Source organism: Grus americana, chromosome 1 (assembly GCF_028858705.1).
Source record: "Grus americana isolate bGruAme1 chromosome 1, bGruAme1.mat, whole genome shotgun sequence".
In the NCBI taxonomy this organism is placed as follows: domain Eukaryota; kingdom Metazoa; phylum Chordata; class Aves; order Gruiformes; family Gruidae; genus Grus; species Grus americana.
The window spans coordinates 131210115-131232299 of record NC_072852.1 but is presented as its reverse complement, the minus strand read 5'-3'; the positions used below and the strand labels follow the sequence as shown (position 1 = coordinate 131232299).

The window sequence follows — 22185 nt, the reverse complement described above, 5'->3', positions numbered from 1 at the left end:
GACTCAAAATAAATGGCTTTGGTCTGCAACCAAGCCCTCCTGACAGTAACAGAACAGGCTGTCAGTAGCTTTGTCCGTCTTGCTCCCAAATTCTGCCACACTAGAAGGGATCCGCGTTTTCTCAATTGAGTACCTGCTGGTGTTAGCCACTGAGCAGCTCACTCTCCTCTTCATCCCTGTGTTCTTGCTGGCAGCATTTCAGTGTCCAGCCTGTCCTTCCCGTAAAACCTTTGGGAATTCTGTGAAAACTGCAAAATGGCCCATGGTGCCTATGAACATCCCACAGTCCCTAAATTTCCCACCTCCCCTCAATTTGTTCAAGTTTCTGGAATACCAACTTGATGAAGGGTGGCCTCCACATATATTTTAGCTGATTTATGTCTTCCCTTCTTTATCCACTAATTCCTGGCATTCCTTTGCATTTTCTCCTATGCTGGTTCCTCAGCCATCATTTCTGAGGACTATCCACTGTGGCCCCAAGATCTTTTTCCTGAGTGGCAATAGTTCATCATTGCATAGGTAGTTAGGGCTGCCCTCCTCCCCTGAACACTACTTTGTGTTTATTGATACAGCGTGTCACCCGCTGTCTTGTCACCAAGCTCTGTAAGCATCCCTCTGCTGCTTCTTGCAGCCAGCTTTCAGTCTCACTATCCAGAACAACTCGCTATCACCAAACTCCATCACTTCATTACTCATTCCCTCTTCCTGGAAACAGCTGAAAAGGCTGCAGAAAGCTTCTTCCAGCAGGTGAAACATGTGGGCAGGTGGAGAATCTCTCAGTGTATTCCTACCCTTGACGTGCTCTCCTTCAGGCAGTGCAGAAGATGGTGCAGCTTTTCACCTCACTGCAGCCAAGATTATCAGGAAGTCTTTGGTGAAGGCCTCAATGGAAAGTCCTTTGAACATCTGCTACATTGAATGAGTAACTTTCCACCTCCACAGGCCCCTACAGACAGTGCAGTGCCCAGGGCTGGTCTAACCGGGCTGCGGTGAAGGCAGACATGGCACTGGGGAATCCAGCCCACTCCTCAGTTGATTCCCCATCCCTCCTCAGCTGGCAGTCCTTGCTCCTGTGCGAGACCTGACTCCAGGTGCCCTGACACCCTGGGCCTGTGAAGGAAGGGGACGGGGACGGGGGACTCGCTGGCTTCCGCAAGAGCCCCTCCATGGAGGCCGAGCAGAGCCGCCGGGAAGAGCCGGGACATGGCTTCTCGCAGATGGAGTGGGGAGCGAGGCGGGTGCCTTCCTCCCCGGGCTCGACACCTTTCATCCGCCGGTGCCCTGGGCCGCTGGCACCCGGAGGCAGCGCGGAGGCCGGACCCTGGGCGCCACCCGCTCGGCCCCGGCTCCCGGGCTAATTATTAACCGCCCCTTGGCGGCTCCGAGCAACGGGGCTGCGCATCGCGGCTCCCGCGCTCGCCAGGAACCAGCGGGCCAACAACGATCACCGCCGCCCCGCCGCCGCCCGTCCCCCGTCCCCTCGGCACTGCCAGGGCACCCTGGCGGGGGCCGGCGGCCGCGCCGCCATGGAGGGCGAAGCGAACGGGACCCTCCACCCGTCCTGCGGCGCCAGCGAGCCGCCCTACTCGCAGGAACTTCTCCGGAGTAAGTGCAGCCGCCCGCCCGAGCCGGGGCGAGGCGGGGGAAGGCGTGAGGGAGAGGGGGGCCGCCCGCTGCCAGGCGGCCCCTCCGCCTGCCGCCCATCCGTTAACGGCCCGCTGCCCAGCCGCGAGCCGCCTTCAGCACCCACCGGCGACGGCTGGCGGTGGCTGCCTCCGCCGCTGCCGTTGCCTGTGCCGCTGTCCCTGCATCCCCTGCCGCCGTTCCTTCCGGACGGCAAAATTCCCCGGGCGGAGGCAGGCGGCTGCCAGTGCCGGCCGGCCCTCCGCCTGGCAGGGGGCCGAGCTGCCTTCGGCTTCGAGGAAGGGAGAGCGGACAGCAGGCCCCCAGCCCAGAGCTGCAGGTGGAGGTGTGAGAGAACGGGGGAGCGAGGGGAAGGGTGGTCGACGGGGAGTGCTGGGGCCTCCCGGTACGTGCCAAACCGAGCACTGAACCAGCACGTAGACTCGGCTCTGGTCTCAGGCTTCCGCCTGGTGAGATCTAGGGTGTGGAGATGTCCATTGAGATGTGGACCGCAGCCACGCCTGGAAGTCTTCGTGGTTTTGAAGCAGGTTGGGTTCAAGAGGCTGGGCAGAGGCTCACCTTTGCAAGCACTGCTTGGTATGCCTTTAGATAAGCTATGGCCGCAGCAACAGTTGGTATCAGTGATGACTGTGAACTTCCCCTAAATTAAGCGTGACTCCACTGCAGTGCTTTCTTCTGTCTCTGGAAGCACCTTTCTTGGGAGAAAATCCTCCTCAACCATCAGCTGTGGGTAAAAGTTGATATCCATACTAAGCATCAAGGGAGACAAAACCATCAGCCACATGTTGATACCCATATGCAACGATAAGGGAGAAGTAAAAAAGAATTTGGTGAAGATACTAAGTTTTTTCTCAGGCTAGATATATCAGGGGCTTATCCTGTTCGTGTGCCCCACAAACTTCCACCAAGCTCTAAAAAATTTGCATGCCTAATTTGCATACACAAACATGCCTATGAACATAAAACAGAAGCAAAGAACTAATACTGAGTAAATACATTTTTGCTTGTAGTCTGCCTGGAAAAGTTCCCAGAATATGTATTTACTGTATTTATTTATATTATGTATTACATGTTTGTTTATATTCTGTTGCGTATTTGCATTCCTCTAAGGACATTTGTCTGGGAACCCCACCTTTCTGAAGGGGACTTTTGCATAATGCTTTGAGAACATGAAGGCATATTCTTCCCATATGCTGTCTGTGGATCTTGGAAAGATTTAGTCATGAACTTAAGTTTAATATTTGAATCATCGTGTGAAGTCAGTGGTCCAGTTATGTAGCTAAGGATGAGTGCAAGTCTGCAGGAATAGGGCTAAGAAGCCCCTCAGAGACAGTGTCATTAAACAAATGGTGAACATTAAATGTTTGGAATGTTTATGAAATAAATCAGAACTTTCTGTGTTCTTTTCTCTCTGCAGGTCTTGACCTACCAGGGAGATTTCTCTTTGCAATCTTGACTCTGATGACACTAATTGCCAATCTGGTGTTTATAGAGGAAGCAGTCTACATTTACAGGAAAATCCCCTCCTCCAAAAGATCAATCATAATTTGGATTAACGCTGCAGCTCCAGTAAGTTATCATGGAACAGACATAAAATTGAATGTTGAAAATAGGGTTTCCCTGAAAATCCATGTGAACCTGCTTTATCTCTGCCCTTTGTACAAGTCTCCTCCCTTTCTCCGTAGGTGATTGCTACTACTTCATGCATTGGCATGTGGATTCCTCGCTCAACGATGTTTACAGATTTCACAGCAGCAGTGTGAGTATTGTGCTTGTTTCTAGACAGTTGCCCCAAACCCTGAATTTCTTCCCCTTAAACATCCGCTGCTCTTGGTAAACACAGTCATTTTGTAAATTTAACAATTTAGTAATTTTTGGTTTGAGTTGAAATCTCTTGGCAGCTCTTTTCTGGGAGGTGGAAAATGCTAAAGCAGTTCCCAGTGTTACAGTCTCCTAGTGTGGGAACCTCAGTATGAAAGAACTGTGACTTGCATGTAATTGATCCCTCAGATTGACAGTAGCTTTGAAGCAGTACTCTTTCTTTCCTCTCCCTGCGTGTCATGTGGAGTGAGACTCTGACCTGTGACTTCTCTGCGCTTTTACTAATGATGAGCCATGGAGGTCTATTATTAATGGTGGCAAGTGAACCTCCAATGAGTATATCAATGTAAAAATGTTCCGCAGTTGTCCTGATAAAAGCACTTTCTATACAAGCGTGACAGCTCTGACATGCACAGAGAAGAACAGAGAAATGTAGTCCTTGCTTTCCGGAGATGATGGCGCAGCCCTGGTAGGCAGAGCCAGGTGGGGGGGACACCGTGGCCTTGGGCACTCCACAGTTGATTTTGTGATGATTTTGGAACCCACTGCAGGACAGTATCACAGACTCTCATGAATAGTCTCACCCTTTGTCACATTGCATTTAGTAAGAGAGTAGAATAAAAAAGGAGGGAAAACACAGTAGTAGGGAACACTGTGAGCATGCAACGATTTGTGCAGGTTACCAAAAACTTCCAAGGTTTCAGTCCTATGGCACTTTAAGCCCATCTGCATCCCCTCTCCTCCCTTGCCCAAGCTGCAGGTTCTTGTCTTGCATCCACTGCTACTCACAGTCTTCAGCTGTACAGCAAGCTCCTCTACGGAGGCAGCGCAGCTGAATAGGACCTCTTTTATTTGGTGGTGTTGGATTTCAGTGAATCAGTTCCCTAAATCAGTTTAGGACAGGGAGGAAAGGGCGGTTGTGCAATCTCTAGTTCCTGGGAGGGCTTGAGAATGTGCAGCTGGTGAAGGAGGGAGATGTGGGCTTGCAGTCAGTGCTTGAATCAGCTTTGGCTGCAGAGGAACCTCACCCTGACTGGGCCAGCACATTCAATGATAGCTATATATATATATATATATATATGGACCTATCCATGTTTATTGTTGGTTTTGGGGTTTTCTTTAGAGGAGGAAGAGAACTTGTTCAAAAAAGTTTGGACCAGTCAGGACTACATAACTGATGGAAAAATATGGCCATAATGACTTGGGCCAGAAAAGCCTGTGCTGTAATACTGACTCTGCCACCAGCCACCAGTGTGGCTTTGGGCAATTCCACAGCTGCTCTGTGCCTCAGTTTATTCCTCTTTTGGTGAGGTTAGGGCAGTTCTGGTCCTCCAAGGTGATGGAAAGCAGAAGGTTTTTCACAGCTAGTGCTAGAATTTTTGTTGATTGCAAAGCGCAAGCTGTAAAAATCCTGGACAGAAGGTGGCACTGGCCTGCACAGCATACAAGAGACACACAGGCAAATTCAAGCTGGCATTTTCTTCCTCTCCTAGATTTTTTGCTGTAGTTATCCACAAGTTCCTGCTGATGATGATTAAAGAGTGTGGAGGTCAAAAGCTACTCCTCAGACGGTTTGAAAATGGTCGCTTCAAGATCAGCACTGGTCCCTGCTGCTGTTGCTGCCTTTGCCTCCCTCATGTGCGCATCACTAGGTGAGTTGCCCTTTAAGATTTCCCAGCTGGAAAATGGCTGTTGGAATTCAGCCAACTTGGCAAGGCCAGGCTTACTGCAAAGGGCCTCCCTGCTTCCTGAAAGTCAGTCTCAAGCTGTCTCTTTTAAACAGTGCCATCACTTTGAGGCTGTACACCGTCGCTAATTTAGTTCATTTTTATAATGCAGAATTTTGCACAAGAGTCAAGAGCATGAGCTCTCTCAGTTTAATGCAGTGCAGTGTTCCCACTCATAGTAATGTTGAGCGCTGTGTTATCTCCCCAACTAATCCCATTCTCTTCCAAGAAACCATTTCTGTAGTAAGCAGTGGTGTGTGGGTGGAGGAATTTCTACTCTAGAAAAACTAACAATTGAGATTTCAGTTTCTTTTCATTCCAGAAGGGAACAAATGTCTCCAAATCGGGTATTTTTCACAAGCAGAAGTGTCACGTTGAGGCTGTATTGAAAGAAAATTTCTCTTCAATGTTTCATTCTGAATTTGACTTTAAAACTACTTCAGATTAAAATAATTTTTAAAACAACAAATAGATGTAATTCCTGAAAAGCTTTGATCTCAATGAAATGGCATTGTCTGGCGAGGCAAAAGCAAATGTTTTCTTCTACTAAATTTTGTATTAATGGACCTTTGAGAAGCAGGGTGAGGACGGAGAGCTGCACCTACAGGAGACAATATACTGTAACATAAACCCTGCCTCCTTTGAGCACTGCCTGGTGGGGCTCCTCCTCTGGCTAGTGTCACCCTGTCATTTACACACTGCTCCACAGCCTGGAAGCCTCATGTATTTCCCAGGGCTTTCCTACTGGCACAGAGTACGAGAATGTTTCTCTCATTACGAGCAAAAGCTGAAGGACTGACTGTGCAAGGCAGAGATGTTTCTATGAGGGCCTGGACATTAGTGTCAGAGGGACCTTAGGGACTTTACGGTCTGGTTAAATGAAAGTGGCAAACAGAACGCAGTGTAGTGGTTTGTGATGCTTTTGCAAAAATTCTTCATTTTTTTCATAATAATTCTTCCTTAAACTGCCTTATTTGGTATTAGAATTTAAACTCTTATTTCCATCATTTTATTTTAATGGAATAACAGTAATTGTTTACATGGAGGGGGCACTAAGAAGAGTAGGTAGTAAGCCAACTGAAAAATGTATGTCCAAAAATGGATGTAATACAATGACGTAAAATCAGCAACTACTGATATGGATCTAAATGACTCCTACTAATTTTCATGGGCATTGGTTCAGGCTCATTTCAGCAGTCAGAGCTGAAGAAATGCCATCAGACAGAGCTGTGCTATAGATCTAATGTGTCACCGGTATGTTTGTTTTTCTTTCCATGTCTGTCACCCTCTGTATAGGTTGTGGTAGCTGGGAGCTTGGGAGAGCTCTGCCTTCCTGTTGATCAGTCCAGTGACAGTTTACCCAGGATGACATTAGCTAATATTAACTCCATCAGGAGCTAGGTAGTGCCTACTACTGCTGGAGGAAGGATAGCTGTCTTTAAAAAAAAGGCTTTTTGCTCTGCAGTGGGCTTAGGGCTCCTTCTCAGGCATCTGTAGCACTGGGAAACCCATCTGCTGTCTCTGCTTCTGATTTCTAGCCTTTTCCCATTACAGGGTACAATTTTTTGTTTTTTTAAATATGGGCAAGCTATACCAGAGAAAGGTCAGTCTCATATTCCTCCCTTAGGTATCTTCTGGGGAAACAGGGAGCTACGCCAAGGGAGGGATTAATTCTTTTAAAAAGCCATATACTATCGAGCAGTCCTGGGAACGCTAACAAGGTACAGTAGACAGATGAGGCAAAGTAAGAAGCCATACAGTGGGGAGAGATGTGGCAGAAGAGACCTGATGGTTAAGAAAGGTAGACTTGTGTCAACAAGGAAGACAACTCCTGGTGTTGCAGTGACTGCACTGTTTCTCATATTATTCTTAAAAACCTTTGGGAATAATAAATCTTTGAAAAGGCCATGCGCTAAATGGCTGGCCAGTTGTAGGTCCTTCCATGTGTGCTTGTGCTGGTCCTAACCCTGTGGTCATTAGCTATATTAATTGAGCAATTCCTGTAATTCCTGGTTCGTGGCTATATCCTGTAACGTACTAAATGGCAGCCTGTTGTCTGCTGAGCCATCTCTGATGCAGTCTCAAGGGCCCAAGGAGCTACAGTGAAGGCAACATTAACAGTATGGGAAATGCACAGTGATGGACTAAAACATGAGCCAGCCACAGCAACCTGTGAAGGTTGAAGGCGACTTCACGTCAGTCATCTTTCATGTCCTCTGTTTGCAAGTGCATCTGCCCCTTTCCTGGTGACCTTTAATGCTGTCTGGCCAGGTTACTGTGTATGGGCTGTGTTCTGGATGCAGATTATACTGACAGAAGTAAGGAAATCCTGAACTGTCCTGCTGGCCTTGTGCAGTTGGCCAAGTGAAAGATAGTTCTTTTCTCCTGCTGGAGTAGAGAGGAGCAAAACCAGATGCTTACATGGTAGTATTCATGATGCGTTGTTGGAAAAATACCAGTCCTTTCACCTAGGTCTGGATAATTCCCTTTCTTGATCTACCACAGGACTAGGAAATGTCTGAGGAGGAAGGCCAAATTGCCCAATTTCGTCGGAAAACTGAAATAGTAAGGCAACAAGGCAAGAGCAAGTGGCATTATCGTTCAGAAACTGGTTATGCTGCTACTGGCTGTCTGGTTAGCTTTGGGGCAGAGAAAGACACCACGTTTTGCCTAGCTTCGGTTAGTACGTAATTGCTGCAGAACAGGAAAAGTACTATTTTTGTAGAGACTTTACTAAATAAACACTGGGTAATTCTTGGAAAAATTTTCTAATCTTGAAGCTATTCCTCCCCAGATTTTAGCCACATGCTACAGGAGTGGAAAAGTTTTGCAGTTGACAATATCCAAAAACTGTTATTAAGGTTGCTAATAAGATTTTGGCCTATGTGATTTTTTATTTTTTTTTGGCCAGGCGAACCCTCTTTTGGCTGAAGCTGGGCACCTTTCAGTTTGCTTTCTTTCGACCCGTGCTCATGTTTTTGTCAATAGTGCTTTGGACTAATGGCAATTACAGCCTTTACAATGTAAGTAAATATTTTAATCAGAGATGGTCCACAAAATTCATGGATTTTAGGGTTGATGTTAGTATCTCAGCCTACAACTAAACTGTGAAATCTGGGAGTACTTCCAAGTGAGTCCTTACTATATTCCTTTGAGATCCTGAAGCATATAATTTCTGCCTTCCTCCAGACTTTCCATTTCCTGGCTTGTCTTGGAAAGAAACTGGGCATCAGAGTGGGTTGGGCATCAGATTATGCTCCAGCATGTTTCCCAGCTTGTATGCTTAGAATAGCAGGACTGCAAGTTGCCCTGTGGGATGTACCTGCCCTGTGTTTTGTAAGGTACAGCCTTAAGAAACAAATGTATGTACTGGCATGTAAACAGGAAGCCAAATTCTGTGGGTTTCTTCCCTGCAAATCATGGTGATTTTTCTATCTGTGCAAAGTAGAAAAGATAGTACTCTACTTCTGCTTTGTACTATGTAAGCAGCAAGATGATGGAGACGTCTGTATCTGCTAAAAAATTGCACCTCTTAGATAATTCAGATAAAAAGTAATAGTTTGTTGTTGTTGTTTCATGGTAGTAAAATAAATGATCCCTCTGAGCTGTCATGCTGAGTACACTCTCATGAGGTGCTGAGCCGTCCCAGGTGCTGCCGGGGTCAGATTGACAGGTTGTGTCATTCGTTACCTTCCCAGGCTGAACAGATTGACATGTCTGTGCCTGCTGGTGGGAGCACTGTGGTAACTCTCTGGTTGGTACAGTGCAGTTTCCTCATGCAAATCCCAGCAACTGTTGGGCCATCATCTTTCATGGAGATAGAAACAAGCATCTTAACATCTGCATCATCCAGTTTGCAACGTCTTCCTGGAAGTAGTCAAATGCACTGTAAAGTTTTATAGGTACGCTTGTTTGATTTGCTTCTCAGTTGTCTCCCAAAGGAGCTGCAATATGGATTAGCTGCTTCGTTGGTGTTCTCACCATTATTGCTCTGTGGCCAGTTGGAATCATGTTTCAACAAGTCAGGACTCTCCTTATCTCTAAGAAAATCATCCCAAAATTTGCTCTTTATCAGGTGAGAAGTTTAATATTTCTGATAAGAATTTCTCTTAACTGTTGATACAACACTGTCTCTCTGGTTCTTAGTCCTTTGTTGAAAAGTTATAGGTTTTTTTTCCCATTAAATGCACTGTGCAAAGGCATTTTTTTTACCTGATTAAATCTGCATCCCTTTGAAGCACTCTCCTTGGCTGCTGTTCAGTTTCAGCTTGAGCCAATTTACGTCTAGTCTCTCAGGAGTGCTGGAGATGTGAAAGCCACGTAAAATCCATTCATCTTTAGGCAACTGAAATCAAAACAGCACCTTCTGCAGGGCTTGAGGGAAGCTTTGTGGATGCAGTCTCCTGAAACACAATGTTAAAATGCTGGTGTATGCTTTTGAAAACTAGGAGAGGATGTGGAGCGTTGTGTGGGTGGCTGTTGTTTGAACTGTTTCAGCATGTCACAAAGTTCTGTTTTGACAACATTTTTCTTGGTCATTCTGCACTTCAGAGTTAGATAATATGAAAATCCTGGCTGGGAATCATTAAATAGTAAGGAACAGAACCAGATAGGTTAGATGGAAAAAGCCTGGGGACAGGGCCACCTTCTTCCGTATCACCCTGAAGAGAGTACAGCAGAATCCTTGGATATGCATCCTTCTTGAACAGGGCACATAGAAAGGCTGGCGTACTAAGGTCTCTGTTAAGTAAATTATTAAGCATCTATAAATGCAATAAACAGGATAGTCACACTTGCAAAGCTGCGTTAGGGTAAATCCAGGTTTAAGATGGCAAACTCTCTTAATGCAAGGCAGTTCCACCAGCAGCTAGAGAGACTGATACCTCCGAGGCAGCGAAGGCGTAGCTCGGTAAATAGCAGGTAATATGATGTGTAAGTGATTGTTGCTGAAGCCAAACTGCGAAGAGTCCTTCATCCCTTCTGGCAAAGAAGCCAGTCCCACATAACATGGGGAGCACCACATCTCCCTGCTGTGGCAAAAAGAGGAGACAACAGAAAAAACGTTCTTTGAGTCCTTCCTCCACTAAGCTCATTGGTTAGATGTTACCTATTATTCAGAGCTCAGTATTGTTTAAAATCCCAGCTGGGAGCTCTGTATGTATTGCACCTCCCAAATGAAGGGCTGAGAAGAAACACTTTTCAAACAGAGGTTTAATTTAACACTCACCTTCAGAGCAATATCATCCTCACCTAAAGATGAATTCTGCAGAATGGCCGGCAGCCTGCTGGTAGATGGGAGGAAAGAGAGGGAAAGAAGGGAGAAACGAGGCAAAAGAGGGTCTGTTATGAAAGCGGAATTGTTGTGTGAACTCTAAACCTTTTCCTGGTAGCTAAGGCATCTGTTTTCTCTTTCGGGTGTAGTTTATCCTCATTCTGAACCACTTGCAGACAGCTATTATCAACATCTTGGCCAAGCAAAGAATTATTCCCTGTGCTCCACCACTCTCATCTTCAGCAAGAGGAGCATGTAAGTTCTTTTGGGAAGGATGTTCATTTACTTATAAAGGTGCCAGTTCAGCGTTGCTAAGTGCAGTATCTGGTGTGTTCCCAAACTATTAATTTCCTGGGATCATGCAGCTTTTGGAGAATCTCAGCTTTTACTTAAAAAACAATAACAAAAGTTTTAAAGCTGTCATAGTCGCAGAGAAAAACTTGATAATGAGAAGAGTTGGAATCAGAAATGAGAGGGCAAGAAATCAACATACATAATGACCCTTAAATCTCTTGCATTTTGAATGCATAACTTATTGCATGCTTATTGATGGGCAACACTGTAATTCTGTAACTGATTTTATTGCCAAGTGTGAGAGACACTCCATTATGGGGACAGGATGGTAAAAGTTTGTTCCTTTTGCACAGATGAAAATTAATAATCCAGGTATTCATTTTGTGTCTGATTGTCATTTCCCCCTTTTGGGGGCTTTTCTTTGCCTCCCTTTTTTTTCTGGGCAGATATAACTCAGCAGCTCCTCATCATGGAAATGTTTCTGATAACCCTAATCTCAAGGGTGGTCTATCGGAGAAGATACGACGAACTGGAGCCTCCGGAGTGTATGGCTGAAGAAGCTGGGGATGACAAGCAGACTCCTAAGATTATCCTGAATGGCGCAGTTAGTGAAGATGGATTGCCAAGGGGTTAGAAGCCCTCTGTGCTCCTGTTCTGCAGCAGTGGGAAGCTCAGCTTCAGGAGCTTGTATGTTCTTGCACCACAAATAGCCACTGTCCATGTCAGAACAACTTCTGACATAAATGCCTGTGAGCTGTAGCACTGAAAGGACCACTAGTGGAAAGATAACCCCGTTTATTCTCCAATGATATATACATGGTGTGAGTGTTTTCACACCATGTAATTTAGTAAGATTTCATACCATGTAGTTATATGTTGTTATTGAGCACTTGCTGGTAGCCAGACTGTCTCACAATATGGTTTTATTTTTATTTTTTAGCTATTAGAATGGCTATGATTTAGAGTTAATCCAGAGTCAGTCTTGTTCATCTCTTTTGACTTTTAAAAATCTTATTTCACCCTGGATTGCTGTCATATGTCCAACACAGCATTTTCCATTGCTTCCTCCATTAAAATTTATCAGCTCTCACTCTATGCCATGAGCTCACCGTAGCTAATTCTGATCAGTAGATACATTTGCATATGTTTGTTCTGAAATCCCCAGACCTGTCTGGGCTCTTCACCTACAGAAATTATGATCTCTTTAGGGCAAGACTTCTTACATTCCTTGGCAAATCACCTCCTAACTTGGTAAATGCACAGTTGCTGTTTGTAAATAGGTCACTGGCAGATGTTCTTCCTAGAGATGGCAGATTCTCTGTCACTGGCCTGGAAAAAGAAAGCAGGAGTTAGCGTCTGAGATATCTTCTGCCACTGATCTGTGATGATACATGGTGCTTTGGTTGTCTGCTTGGCAAATGGCAATAGTGATACTCAGGATCCTTGTGCTGTGGGGATAAGAGCAATTGAAGGAATATTGGGGGTGCTGGTCTACAGCTGGCTGAATATGAGCCAGCAGTGTGCCCAGGCGGCCAAGGCGGCCAACAGCATCCTGGCTTGTATCAGACATAGTGTGGCCAGCAGGACTAGGGAAGTGATCGCCCCCCTGTACTTGGCACTGGTGAGGCCGCACCTTGAGTGCTGTGTTCGGTTTTGGGCCCCTCACTACAGGAAGGACATTGAGGTGCTGGAGTGTGTCCAAAGAAGGGTAGCAAAGCTGTGAAGGGTCTGGAGCACAAGTCTTATGAGGAGCAGCTGAGGAAACTGGGGTTGTTTAGCCTGGTAAAAAAATTCTTTCTTATATCTAGTCTGAATCGACCCTCTTTTAGTATAAACCCATTACCCCTTGTCCTATCACTACACTCCCTGATAAACAGTCCCTCTCCAGCTTTCCTGTAGGCCCCTTCAGGTACTGGAAGGCTGCTATAAGATCTCCCCGGAGCCTTCTCTCCTCCAGGCTGAACAACCCCAACTCTCTCAGCCTGTCCTCATAGGAGAGGTGCTCCAGCCCTCTGGTCATCTTCGTAGCCCTCCTCTGGCCTCGCTCCACCAGATAGTGGGGATTTATTTTTAGTTTACAAGGAATTTAAAAAATGCTTTTATTTTGGGAGTTGGTGGAAAATGAAATATTCTGAAAACAGCTAGTGAACCATCTGGAAGTAGAAAAGGTGGCTGAATTAAACAAAATGTTTTATTTCTGATTGAGGTCAGAAATAATATTTTCTTTAACAATAGAAGGATTCTATTATAGTAGAAAAAGGGAATTATTATTGTTTTGAAATGCTTGAAACAATTTTTATATATAATTTTTTGTCTAAGCAGGCAATCTGGGTAATTAATAGAGATTCTTGAACTCATTAATGTGAGAGAATCTACACTTTTCCCTTGAAAAATAATTTAGGTGAAAATTTTTACTCTGCATTAGAGTGTGTCAGTAGAATTAACTGCGATCAGCTAACATATTCTTAACATGGGAAATCTTCTTAATGTATTTTCACATCATGGCTGTTGTTATATTCCTAATGTTGCTTTATATCAGTGTAATCTAGGCCACAGGTACATTCGTAGACTTGCAGAGCAGTACTTAATAATGGCGTTGGGAATGGTTGGCCATGAGTTCAAGCAGCTTCAAAAGCAGACAATAAAATATTTTGAGTTGGTAAGGAATCTTTGTGAATTGCTCTAGAAAGGACTTTAATTACTAGAGCAAATGAGACAAATGAGCATTGCTAGAAAATGTTTTCTGTAGCAGTTCTGCGCGGGGCATGCCTTGGTGGGTGGGATCTCTGGCATGGAAGAGCAGATCCATGCGCCATAGCATGGCCAGCGCGTTCAGAACCAGATGGAGCGTACGGAGAAGTGGTGGTCTCTGTAGGTCCAGCAAAGGCAGCTGGTGGGGCATGGCAAGAGCCTTCACCCATTACTGTTGGTCTGGTTATCCGTCATGTCTCTGAAGGGCCTGTTAAATACATGTTGTAAACGTCAGTGTGGGCCTGATTTAGCCACAGGTATGACTAGCTGTTATGCTTTTGGATAGATATTTAATATTTGTTATGATCTTCATCTGACATATTTCAGCAATAAAATGTACCGTGGTGATTGTCAAGCAGACTTTGATTTGGCAGCAAAGACGCTTCTTTTTGCTATGTACAGTCATGGAGGTCTCATTCCAAAAATCACTTGCACTGTCCAGAGCAAAATTGGACATACTTTATCTTAGATATGTGTCTAAGAGCTTTCCTGAGTAACAGCTTATGTGAATACAGCAGAATGTATGGGTCTTATTGTTACAATTTTTTTCGAGCTTTTTAAATTAAGAATTTCTTCCCCACCTCTGGCTCAGACCACTAGCTGCAGCCTGCCTAATCGAGGTGCAGCATCTAGGTAGGTGGGTGGCAGCTTGCAGCCAGGGGCAGCAGGTGGCCCGCAGTGCAGTGCGTTTGTTCACGTGCTCTTAAAATTAAAACATCGCAGATCACAACCTCCAAGTTCGACCTTAGGCAAGTCTGAGCATGGAAAAACAAAACAGAAAGCCGGAAATTCCTCCATTCTCAGTTCTGATAAGGATCCCTTTCAGGTCAGTGAAAAAAAATTCGCTATCAATTATGTGTTTGTGATTAAAGCATTTGAAAACATTCAATGAAAGCTAGAAGATAAATTTTACAGCTCATTTTATACAGTTGCTATAAAGTAATGAGTGTTAAGGTGAGCACATAACCTTCACGCTATGTTTGTTTGGGATTATCGTATGAGGAAGGGTAAAGTTAATTGTATCAGTGTCTTTTGTGATGATAAAAGGCACCAACACCATTAAATAGAAAGATAAGCATACACAGAGATGTGGGATTGAAGGTTAAGAGAGTTTAGGTATCTGGAAGCAATTCATGAGAACAGAAGGGAAAAGATGAGTTACGTGTTTTGGGTGGCCGTGCGCTAAAGATGCAGCTGTGAAGGTGAACACTGACCATGAAACCTTCTGGAGTGTCACATGGGGTACGCAGCGTGAACAGCACACGCACAAGGGAGGAGAACGAACGCACGCTAGCACCTTGTAATGTTGCAGGAGTGGGTTGGCAAACAAAAGCTGCTCAGCACTCTTCTTTTCCACTTGTCATTCAAGCTATTATTTTTAAAGCAACACTAACTGAATCCCTCCTGTTCCAGAAGGCCACAGTGCAGGCTTTTGTTGGCCCTGAAACCTTGAAGAGGTCCCCCCAGGGGCAAGCTGGCATTCCCTAGGTAGTGCTGGTAAAGGGGGGGGATGAGGAGAGTATTTAAGTGCATGGCTTTGTGTTTCACCTGTGTCAGCAGCAAAGGCCGCCTGACTTAATACCCAAAAGATTTGTTTCAGGTGTTAAGAGGGTGCTCTACTGATCATAGACCTTTGTGTCCCTAAACCTCCCCTCCAACTGTCTCGTCTGTTCCTGCACCCTCACACTTGCCCCGGCCTCATTCTCCCTGCTCAAGAGCAAAAAACGAACGTGGAGTGCTGCTCAGGACGGAGGTACAAGGGTCTGGGCTCATGCCTGCAGAGCCAGGGCAGCCAGGCGACAGAGCCTCCTTTCTATGCAGCGCCTCTTTTCCAAAGGCCAAGAGGGGAAAAAAAAAAAAAAAAAAAAAAAAAGAAGACGGTACAAGAGCTGAATTGTGATCCCGTGGTTCCCAGAGCTGGAGCAGGGGAGGAAGTTTGGTAACATAGTAAGGATACAAACAGTAGTAAATTGAACAAGTTAGGGAATAGGTAGATTTAGTGTGAGCAGCAGAGAAGCCCAGAAGACGCCTCAGGGAAAACAGGCAGATAGCAGCCATTTGCTACACAGCTAATGAAAATGCTAGAACACGTCTGTTGCAACAACTCTACCTGTTCAATACGTTGCCACTTGGCTTCCTTACCCTTTTGAACAACATCTGACTGCTGCTGGCAGTTTGAATGCTAATGCTTTTACTGACAGCCATTCATGTGTTCCTTCAGGACAGTTCCTGAATCTGCTCGCACCTCCCTAGCTCCCAGGTGAAATGGGTTGCTATTTTGAAGACAATTTGTGGGGGAAGAGGGCTAGATAACACACTGAAAGCAGTTTTACTGCTTTAGATCCCTTAAAAAGTGTTAACTAGGTACTTCTAACAGTTGTCTGGACTCAGTGAGCAAGATCATCTTTGTTTTAGCAAAGGGGAACTGATGGAGAGAAATCTAGAGAACCACCCAGGGGAATTTTCTGTCAGCTAGGATCAGGCTGCAGGAGTTACCCAGTCTCACCTCCCTGCTCTGAAAAACACTGCCTCTGAAATGTGGTAAGATCACAAATTAAGCAAAGAGTGTCTGACTTAAATAATGATTAGGTGAGTTAGGTCATGGTTAGAAAATGAGTCCACCAGAACAATAAGATGAGTTGCTCTCAGCTTTCATAACCTTATTTGAGTAAGAGATCTACAGGTCAGAGCATCTCTTGGTGGGCTGTGGAACTGGTGTGAAGAACAGATCTATGTATTGTTGACTTGCAAGAGAAGGTAGGTGAATATCTTAAGCTATTTTTCTCTGCTAAGTCACACCTTAGTATAATTACCCACAGATCATTGTGCAGCTTTATTAGTAGATACCCACAAACTCTTCATTCTTCTCAAAATTACAGTTCCTATTAAAATGTGCCTGATACCTGTGAATATTGAAATATTAAGATCAATTCAAGCAATTAGAGCCAGTGCTCAATAGATGTAACCAAACAAAAGGGAAACCATTGTAACTTAGAAAATAGTTAGTTGTAAGATAAGCTCTGGAACAATCTCATTTTAAACAGCTCGGCCTTGGAAGAACAGATGCGCAAAGATAAGAAAGTTACAAGGTGATCACAAAACCAGCCTTGAAGGATAAGGTATATGTGATACCAGGACTGAGTCTGAAGACCCCCGACGACCACCTGGAGGTGCCAACAAACATGCGCGAAAGACATTAGCATATGCTAACGAGTTCCCGGAAAATCCATGAATGTGATAAGCACTACTCGGAAATGTAATGAATATGTGTATTAACATAGTATAAATACTTGCTAGTTTTGTCTTTTGGGTGTGCACGTTAGGTGGAGTTATCCCCCGTGCGCCCAGCGCTGCAATAAAGAATGCCTGCTTTCTAAAACTTCAAAATAAGTCTTAGAGAGTGAATTATTTTGCCGCTTTCCGGTAACATGCCTACATAAAGGCAATAAAACCAGCACATTTAAAGAGCTCAGAACGCTATTTTTGCCATTTCTCAATTCTTGTTACCCTTTCTTTACATCCTAGAAGCTTGTTACACCTATACTGATGCCACTTACTGCCAAACAATAAAGCAGTTGGTGTGCCAGTAGCACTTGAAGGCCCAGGTGCTTTGACATACCTAAGGCAGCTTGAAGCCTCTAAAAGTCTTTATTGTTCTTCAAACAAAGAAAAGAAAAGCCTACTGCAGAAAGTGCATTGAAAAGCAGGAAGAAGAATTTATTGAAGAATTTTTACATTTTTGTGGGAGAAATCAGACTTACATGGTGGCAATATTTTGGATGGTTTTGGTCAGTTCTGGGGAGAAAGAAGAATTGTCCTAAGGGAATTTCCTTTTCATTTGTGGGAGTGTCTTCCCTTCACAACCATCTTTAATACCCAGCTACATCCATTATGCAGACAGGGTCACATCATATGTAGAAAACTGACAGCAGGATAAAATTACTTTTGTTTCCTTTGATGCAATTTAGCAGCTGAAAGTGTCAGTTTTCCCTCTAGAGATTCAGACATTGGATCACAGATGCCTTCTGGGATCTAAGGCATAGTTTTGATCCAGGCCCAAATCGGTTCAGACATCTAAGAGAACTGCTAAGCTGTGAGAAAGCGCTGCAAGACATTCTGCAGAGCAGAGTCATGAGAAGAAAGGTAAGGTTGCTGGCAAAGGGGAGAGTGCTGACACAGGGATAATTAGCAGCTCAAGGGGTCTTGAGGAGAAAAACCAACACGTACAAAAGCCTTCAGAAACAAACCCAAGTAGCCTGAGGATGGCAGTTTAGCAGTGTCAATGATCAACCTGTTCCAAGCAGCAGCAAAGGCAGCCCTTCCCCTCCTGACCGAAGGCTGCCCGGCCAGCAGTGACTCCTTGTGCGGTTTATCGGGGCTGGCAAGCACGTTAGCTTCTTAGCTCTGCCTATGCATTGTGTACATGGACCAGTAAATCATAAGTTTTACTCTTTTAAGCTGTGAAATTATTTTTGCACAGGCTTGGTACATAGCAAAAGACTAAACTGACCCGGGGGGGGAAGGTTACAAAGCAAGGAGGAACTATTCAGTATGGGCAGCACCTCCTCCTCCTGTATCACCCTTTGAGTATCACTGCCTTAAGAACCAAAGGAGGAGTTAGAAATAGTGTGAAAATGACTTCTGAATTCATCCTTTATTGCAAATTACCAAAAAAGGTAAGTTTCTGTGCCTCCTCGTAGCCTTGCCATACTCAGCCAGCAAAGGGTGTGAGCTAATTGTTAAATTCAGTTCAACAAGTTCCTCATTAGGGGGAAATTACCTGAGTTTGAAATCTGCTAATTTTCCAATCAGGGTGAGTGTTTGCACTTGTGATTTGGAAATAATTAACACATGGTATAACATCAAAACCTATGTAAAGGCTAATGGTAGAAGGACTAATTTCCTTGGCATGAAAATGGGGTGCTCAGTTTCCCCAGAGCTCTTTGCTATCCTTTCAGTATCAGTATCTGCTGTGTAGGGTGTTCTAGTATTGATTTAGATTGATTCTCTGCAGAGTTGCACTTTTTTATGTTAATTTTGGAAAATTGAACCATTATTTTCCAGGGCTATGAGTAATTTTTTTTTTATTATTTTGAAAGGTGCTGTATTTATTTCTTCTTCTTCCTGTCAATACAGACTTTCCCAGAATTACTTCCTTCTATTATCTTTAAAAAGAGATCATAAACCGTCATTTTAGACTAGGGCCTTAGCCTGAGTTCTGCGAACTCTAAAATGCACATTCCCAGGAAAGCCATGTTCTGATCCTTAAGGGCTTGCCTAGGAATGTGAATGCCCTGTAGTAGTTAGAAAGAAGGGAAGTCAGGTAGGGCAATTAATTAGGAAAGCATGGGAGAAATAAATGCAGTTGGAAAACATGAACTGATTTCCTACCTTAAAGTTTCAGCTGTTGATATAACCCTGATCATCACCACTTCTATGTATTATCGTATCTACGTATTAGCTGGTCTAAACCAGATCCTCCTTCTGATAAATGCTGCTACCCTTACAGCTTAGAGCACAACACTAGCACCACCAAGTCTGCAAGGGAGAGGAGTGATTTAATCTTCAGTAGCTGAGTCAACTCCACCCAAGGGTGTCGTCAGTCCCGCTGGTGTGAGTGTACCACTGTGGCTTATTGACAAGAAGGGTGTGACTTGACAGCTACAGGCGAGGAGAAGAGCCTGCTCCATGTGAGCGGGCAGCCTGCGGCAGAGCACAGGTATATTACCTGGACTAATGTCTAGAAGCAGCCTAGTTTTGGCCACAGGCGCAGTGACACAGAGCGTGGTGTGTGAGCTCCGCTTGCCCACGGTCAGTATGTGGGGCTCTTCATTGCCTTTTGTCACCGCGCTGCCTTTAAACCCCTAAGACCTCCAAGTAGAGCCTCCCACAAAAAAGCAAGCCAGCAAGGGCAGGGTGGCTTTAAATGGCATCTGATCTACCAAGGCTTTGTCAAGCAGCATCCTTCAGGAAGAAAGGATGCCCGTGAAGCTCTAAGAGGGAAACGTGGCTCTTTCTGCGCAGCCTTGTCTTCTCCCATGTCCTCAGATATCTATGGCAACTGTTTGCACTGAGATAGGAGTTGTGTTTCAGGTACACGTGAATCAGCACTCGGGAATTCTCTTACTGGATTAGTATCTCTGACTTAGGTAACCTGTTTTGAATGCTTCCAGTTTCTTAATTGTTTGGGGCTTTCTCTTCTCAATGTGTTTTTGGATGAATGTAAATAGAGCTTGCATTTCTTCCTTCACAGAAGCAGCATTTGTGATACGTGTGCGTGCTCATCAAGCCAGAAATGCCACACACAGGTGGTGGGGATTTGCATTTTCATGCAAGCTGACGATGACTCTATTTCTTGGTCAGTTTTGTTGTTTATAGCTTGTTGATTATGAATTACTGTTGCTTCTGAAATTCTGGACTATGGTTCTTACATCCACTTTTCTGTTGCTCTATTTCTGTTCACCTGCCTACTTTTGTTCATGATATCAGCTGCTGCTACTTCTGTGCTTCAGGAGAAGTTGTTCACATCTGAAATGGTTGCTTTGGTTGTAGGCAACATTTCCTACGTCAGATCCCCAGAGCTGTGAGAGCATCTTTTTTTTTCCTCTCTCTTTTATGGAGCATCCCCCCCTCACTGCTCATACGTCATGTGAACAAGAGAGCATGAGCAAGTGAGCCTGAGGGGCTAATACATTAAAATTCATGTTTTTAATTGGAGATGATGGCTTATTTTTCTGAAGCTATTTATTTTCCCTATGTGCCTTATTTTTTACTTCCAAAAAACCCCCACATTTCAAGCTCTGGTCAAGTAACCCTTATCTCACAAGAAATACACTGGCCATTTCACTCTGGTTCTTACTGAGCAGCTATACTGTGTTACAAAAGAAGTACCTGGCAACTCAAGGATAATTTTTGCTGCAGTGCCAGCTGCCTTGGGAGTTGCTGAGGAACCTATATTGCACAAGCAAGGAAGATCAAAGCCGTTAGGTCATCTGCCAGACCGAGTCCTGCCTGTTGTCGGCCTGTGGATAACGTTAAGGTGATAAAGCTCAACCAACTGTTTCTTTCTTCCTTCCTCTCTTATCCTTTTGGTTATGTTCTGCTTTCTACTAGGCAACCTCTTCTTTCATGCTCCCTCCTCCTTTTGAAATTCTCTTCTTGGAGGCCTAAAGATCACAGCCTCCCACCCACAGCCTGCCTGGGAAGAACGGCCCCTACTGCTGAAATGGGAGGTGCCAGGCAAAGTCCTCTGGTGAGAGGACTTGGTGAGAGTTACCTTGTTTGGCTGCCTGCTGAGGACCCTGGGCAGCTCTGAGCCCTCAGGTAAGTGGCTGTGAGGTTACAGTGATCTTTGCTGTCAGTATAATTATGCATCAGAAAATCAGCCAGCTCCTGGAAGCTAGTATCAGTCTCTTAACAATAGTAATTAGTTAAATGTTAGTTGGTGTCTTACCAGCAAATTCATAGAATCACAGAATGGTTTGGGTTGGAAGGGACCTTAAAGACCATCTAGTTCCAACCCCCCTGCCATGGGCAGGGACACCCTCCACTAGGCCACATTGCCCAAAGCCCCATCCAACCTGGCCTTGAACACTTCCAGGGATGGGGCATCCACAACCTCTCTGGGCAACCTGTTCCAGTGCCTCACCACCCTCACAGTAAAGAATTTCTTTCTAACATCTCATCTAAATCAACCCTTCTTCAGCTTAAACCCATTACCCCTTGTCCTGTCACTACACTCCCTGATCAACAGGCCCTCACCAGCTTTCCTGTAGGCCCCTTCAGGTACTGGAAGGCTGTGATTAGATCTCCCCGAAGCCGCCTTTTCTCCAGGCTGAACAACCCCAACTCTCTCAGCCTGTCCTCATAGGAGAGCTGCTCCAGCCCTCTGATCAGCTTCGTGGCCTCCTCTGGACTCGCTCCAACAGCTCCATGTCTCTCCTGTACTGGGGCCCCCAGAGCTGGACACAGTACTCCAGGTGGGGTCTCACAAGAGCAGAGTAGAGGGGCAGGATCACCTCCCTCGACCTGCTGGTCACGCCTCTTTTGATGCAGCCCAGGACACAGTTGGCTTTCTGGGCCGTAAGCGCACACTGCTGGCTCATGTTGAGCTTCTCATCAATCAATACCCCCAAGTCCTTCTCCTCAGGGCTGCTTTCAATCCATTCCTCACCCAGCCTATGGTTGTGCTTGGGATTGCGCCGACCCACGTGCAGGACCTTGCACTTGGCCTTGTTGAACTTCATGCGGTTCGCACGGGCCCAGCTCTCCAGCCTGTCAAGGTCCCTCTGGATGGCATCCCTTCCCTCCAGCGTGTCGACCACACCACACAGCTTGGTGTCATCGGCAAACTTGCTGAGGGTGCACTCGATCCCACTGTCCATGTTGCCGACAAAGATGTTAAACAGTGCCGGTCCCAGTACCGACCCCTGAGGAACACCACTCATCTCCGTTCTCCACTTGGACATTGAGCCATTGACCACAACTCGTTGAGTGCGACCATCCAGCCAATTCCTTATCCACCGAGTGGTCCACCCATGGAATCCATGTCTCTCCAATTTAGAGACAAGGATGTCGTGCAGGACAGTGTCAAATGCCTTGCACAAGTCCAGGTAGATGATGTCAGTTGCCCTTCCCTTATCCACCGACGCTGTAACCCCATCACAGAAGGCCACC

The 22185-nt window shown here is 45.3% G+C and overlaps 1 protein-coding gene across 2 annotated transcripts; it reads left to right on the top strand.

The window, feature by feature from the left end:
• Positions 1 to 1346: 1346 nt before the first annotated feature.
• Positions 1347 to 13864, top strand: LOC129201787 (organic solute transporter subunit alpha-like). Of its 2 annotated transcripts, none has more exons than XM_054813511.1 (8): positions 1347 to 1605; positions 3062 to 3213; positions 3330 to 3403; positions 4959 to 5117; positions 8104 to 8215; positions 9121 to 9267; positions 10614 to 10719; positions 11205 to 13864. In XM_054813511.1, exons 1-8 carry the CDS (start codon positions 1527 to 1529, stop codon positions 11390 to 11392), a joined length of 1017 nt encoding a protein of 338 aa, XP_054669486.1. In that variant the 5' UTR covers positions 1347 to 1526; the 3' UTR covers positions 11393 to 13864. The 2 variants fall into 2 exon arrangements, with proteins under 2 accessions (XP_054669486.1, XP_054669487.1); XM_054813512.1 differs by lacking the exon at positions 1347 to 1605 and adding an exon at positions 1716 to 1969.
• The last annotated feature ends 8321 nt before the right edge of the window (positions 13865 to 22185 follow it).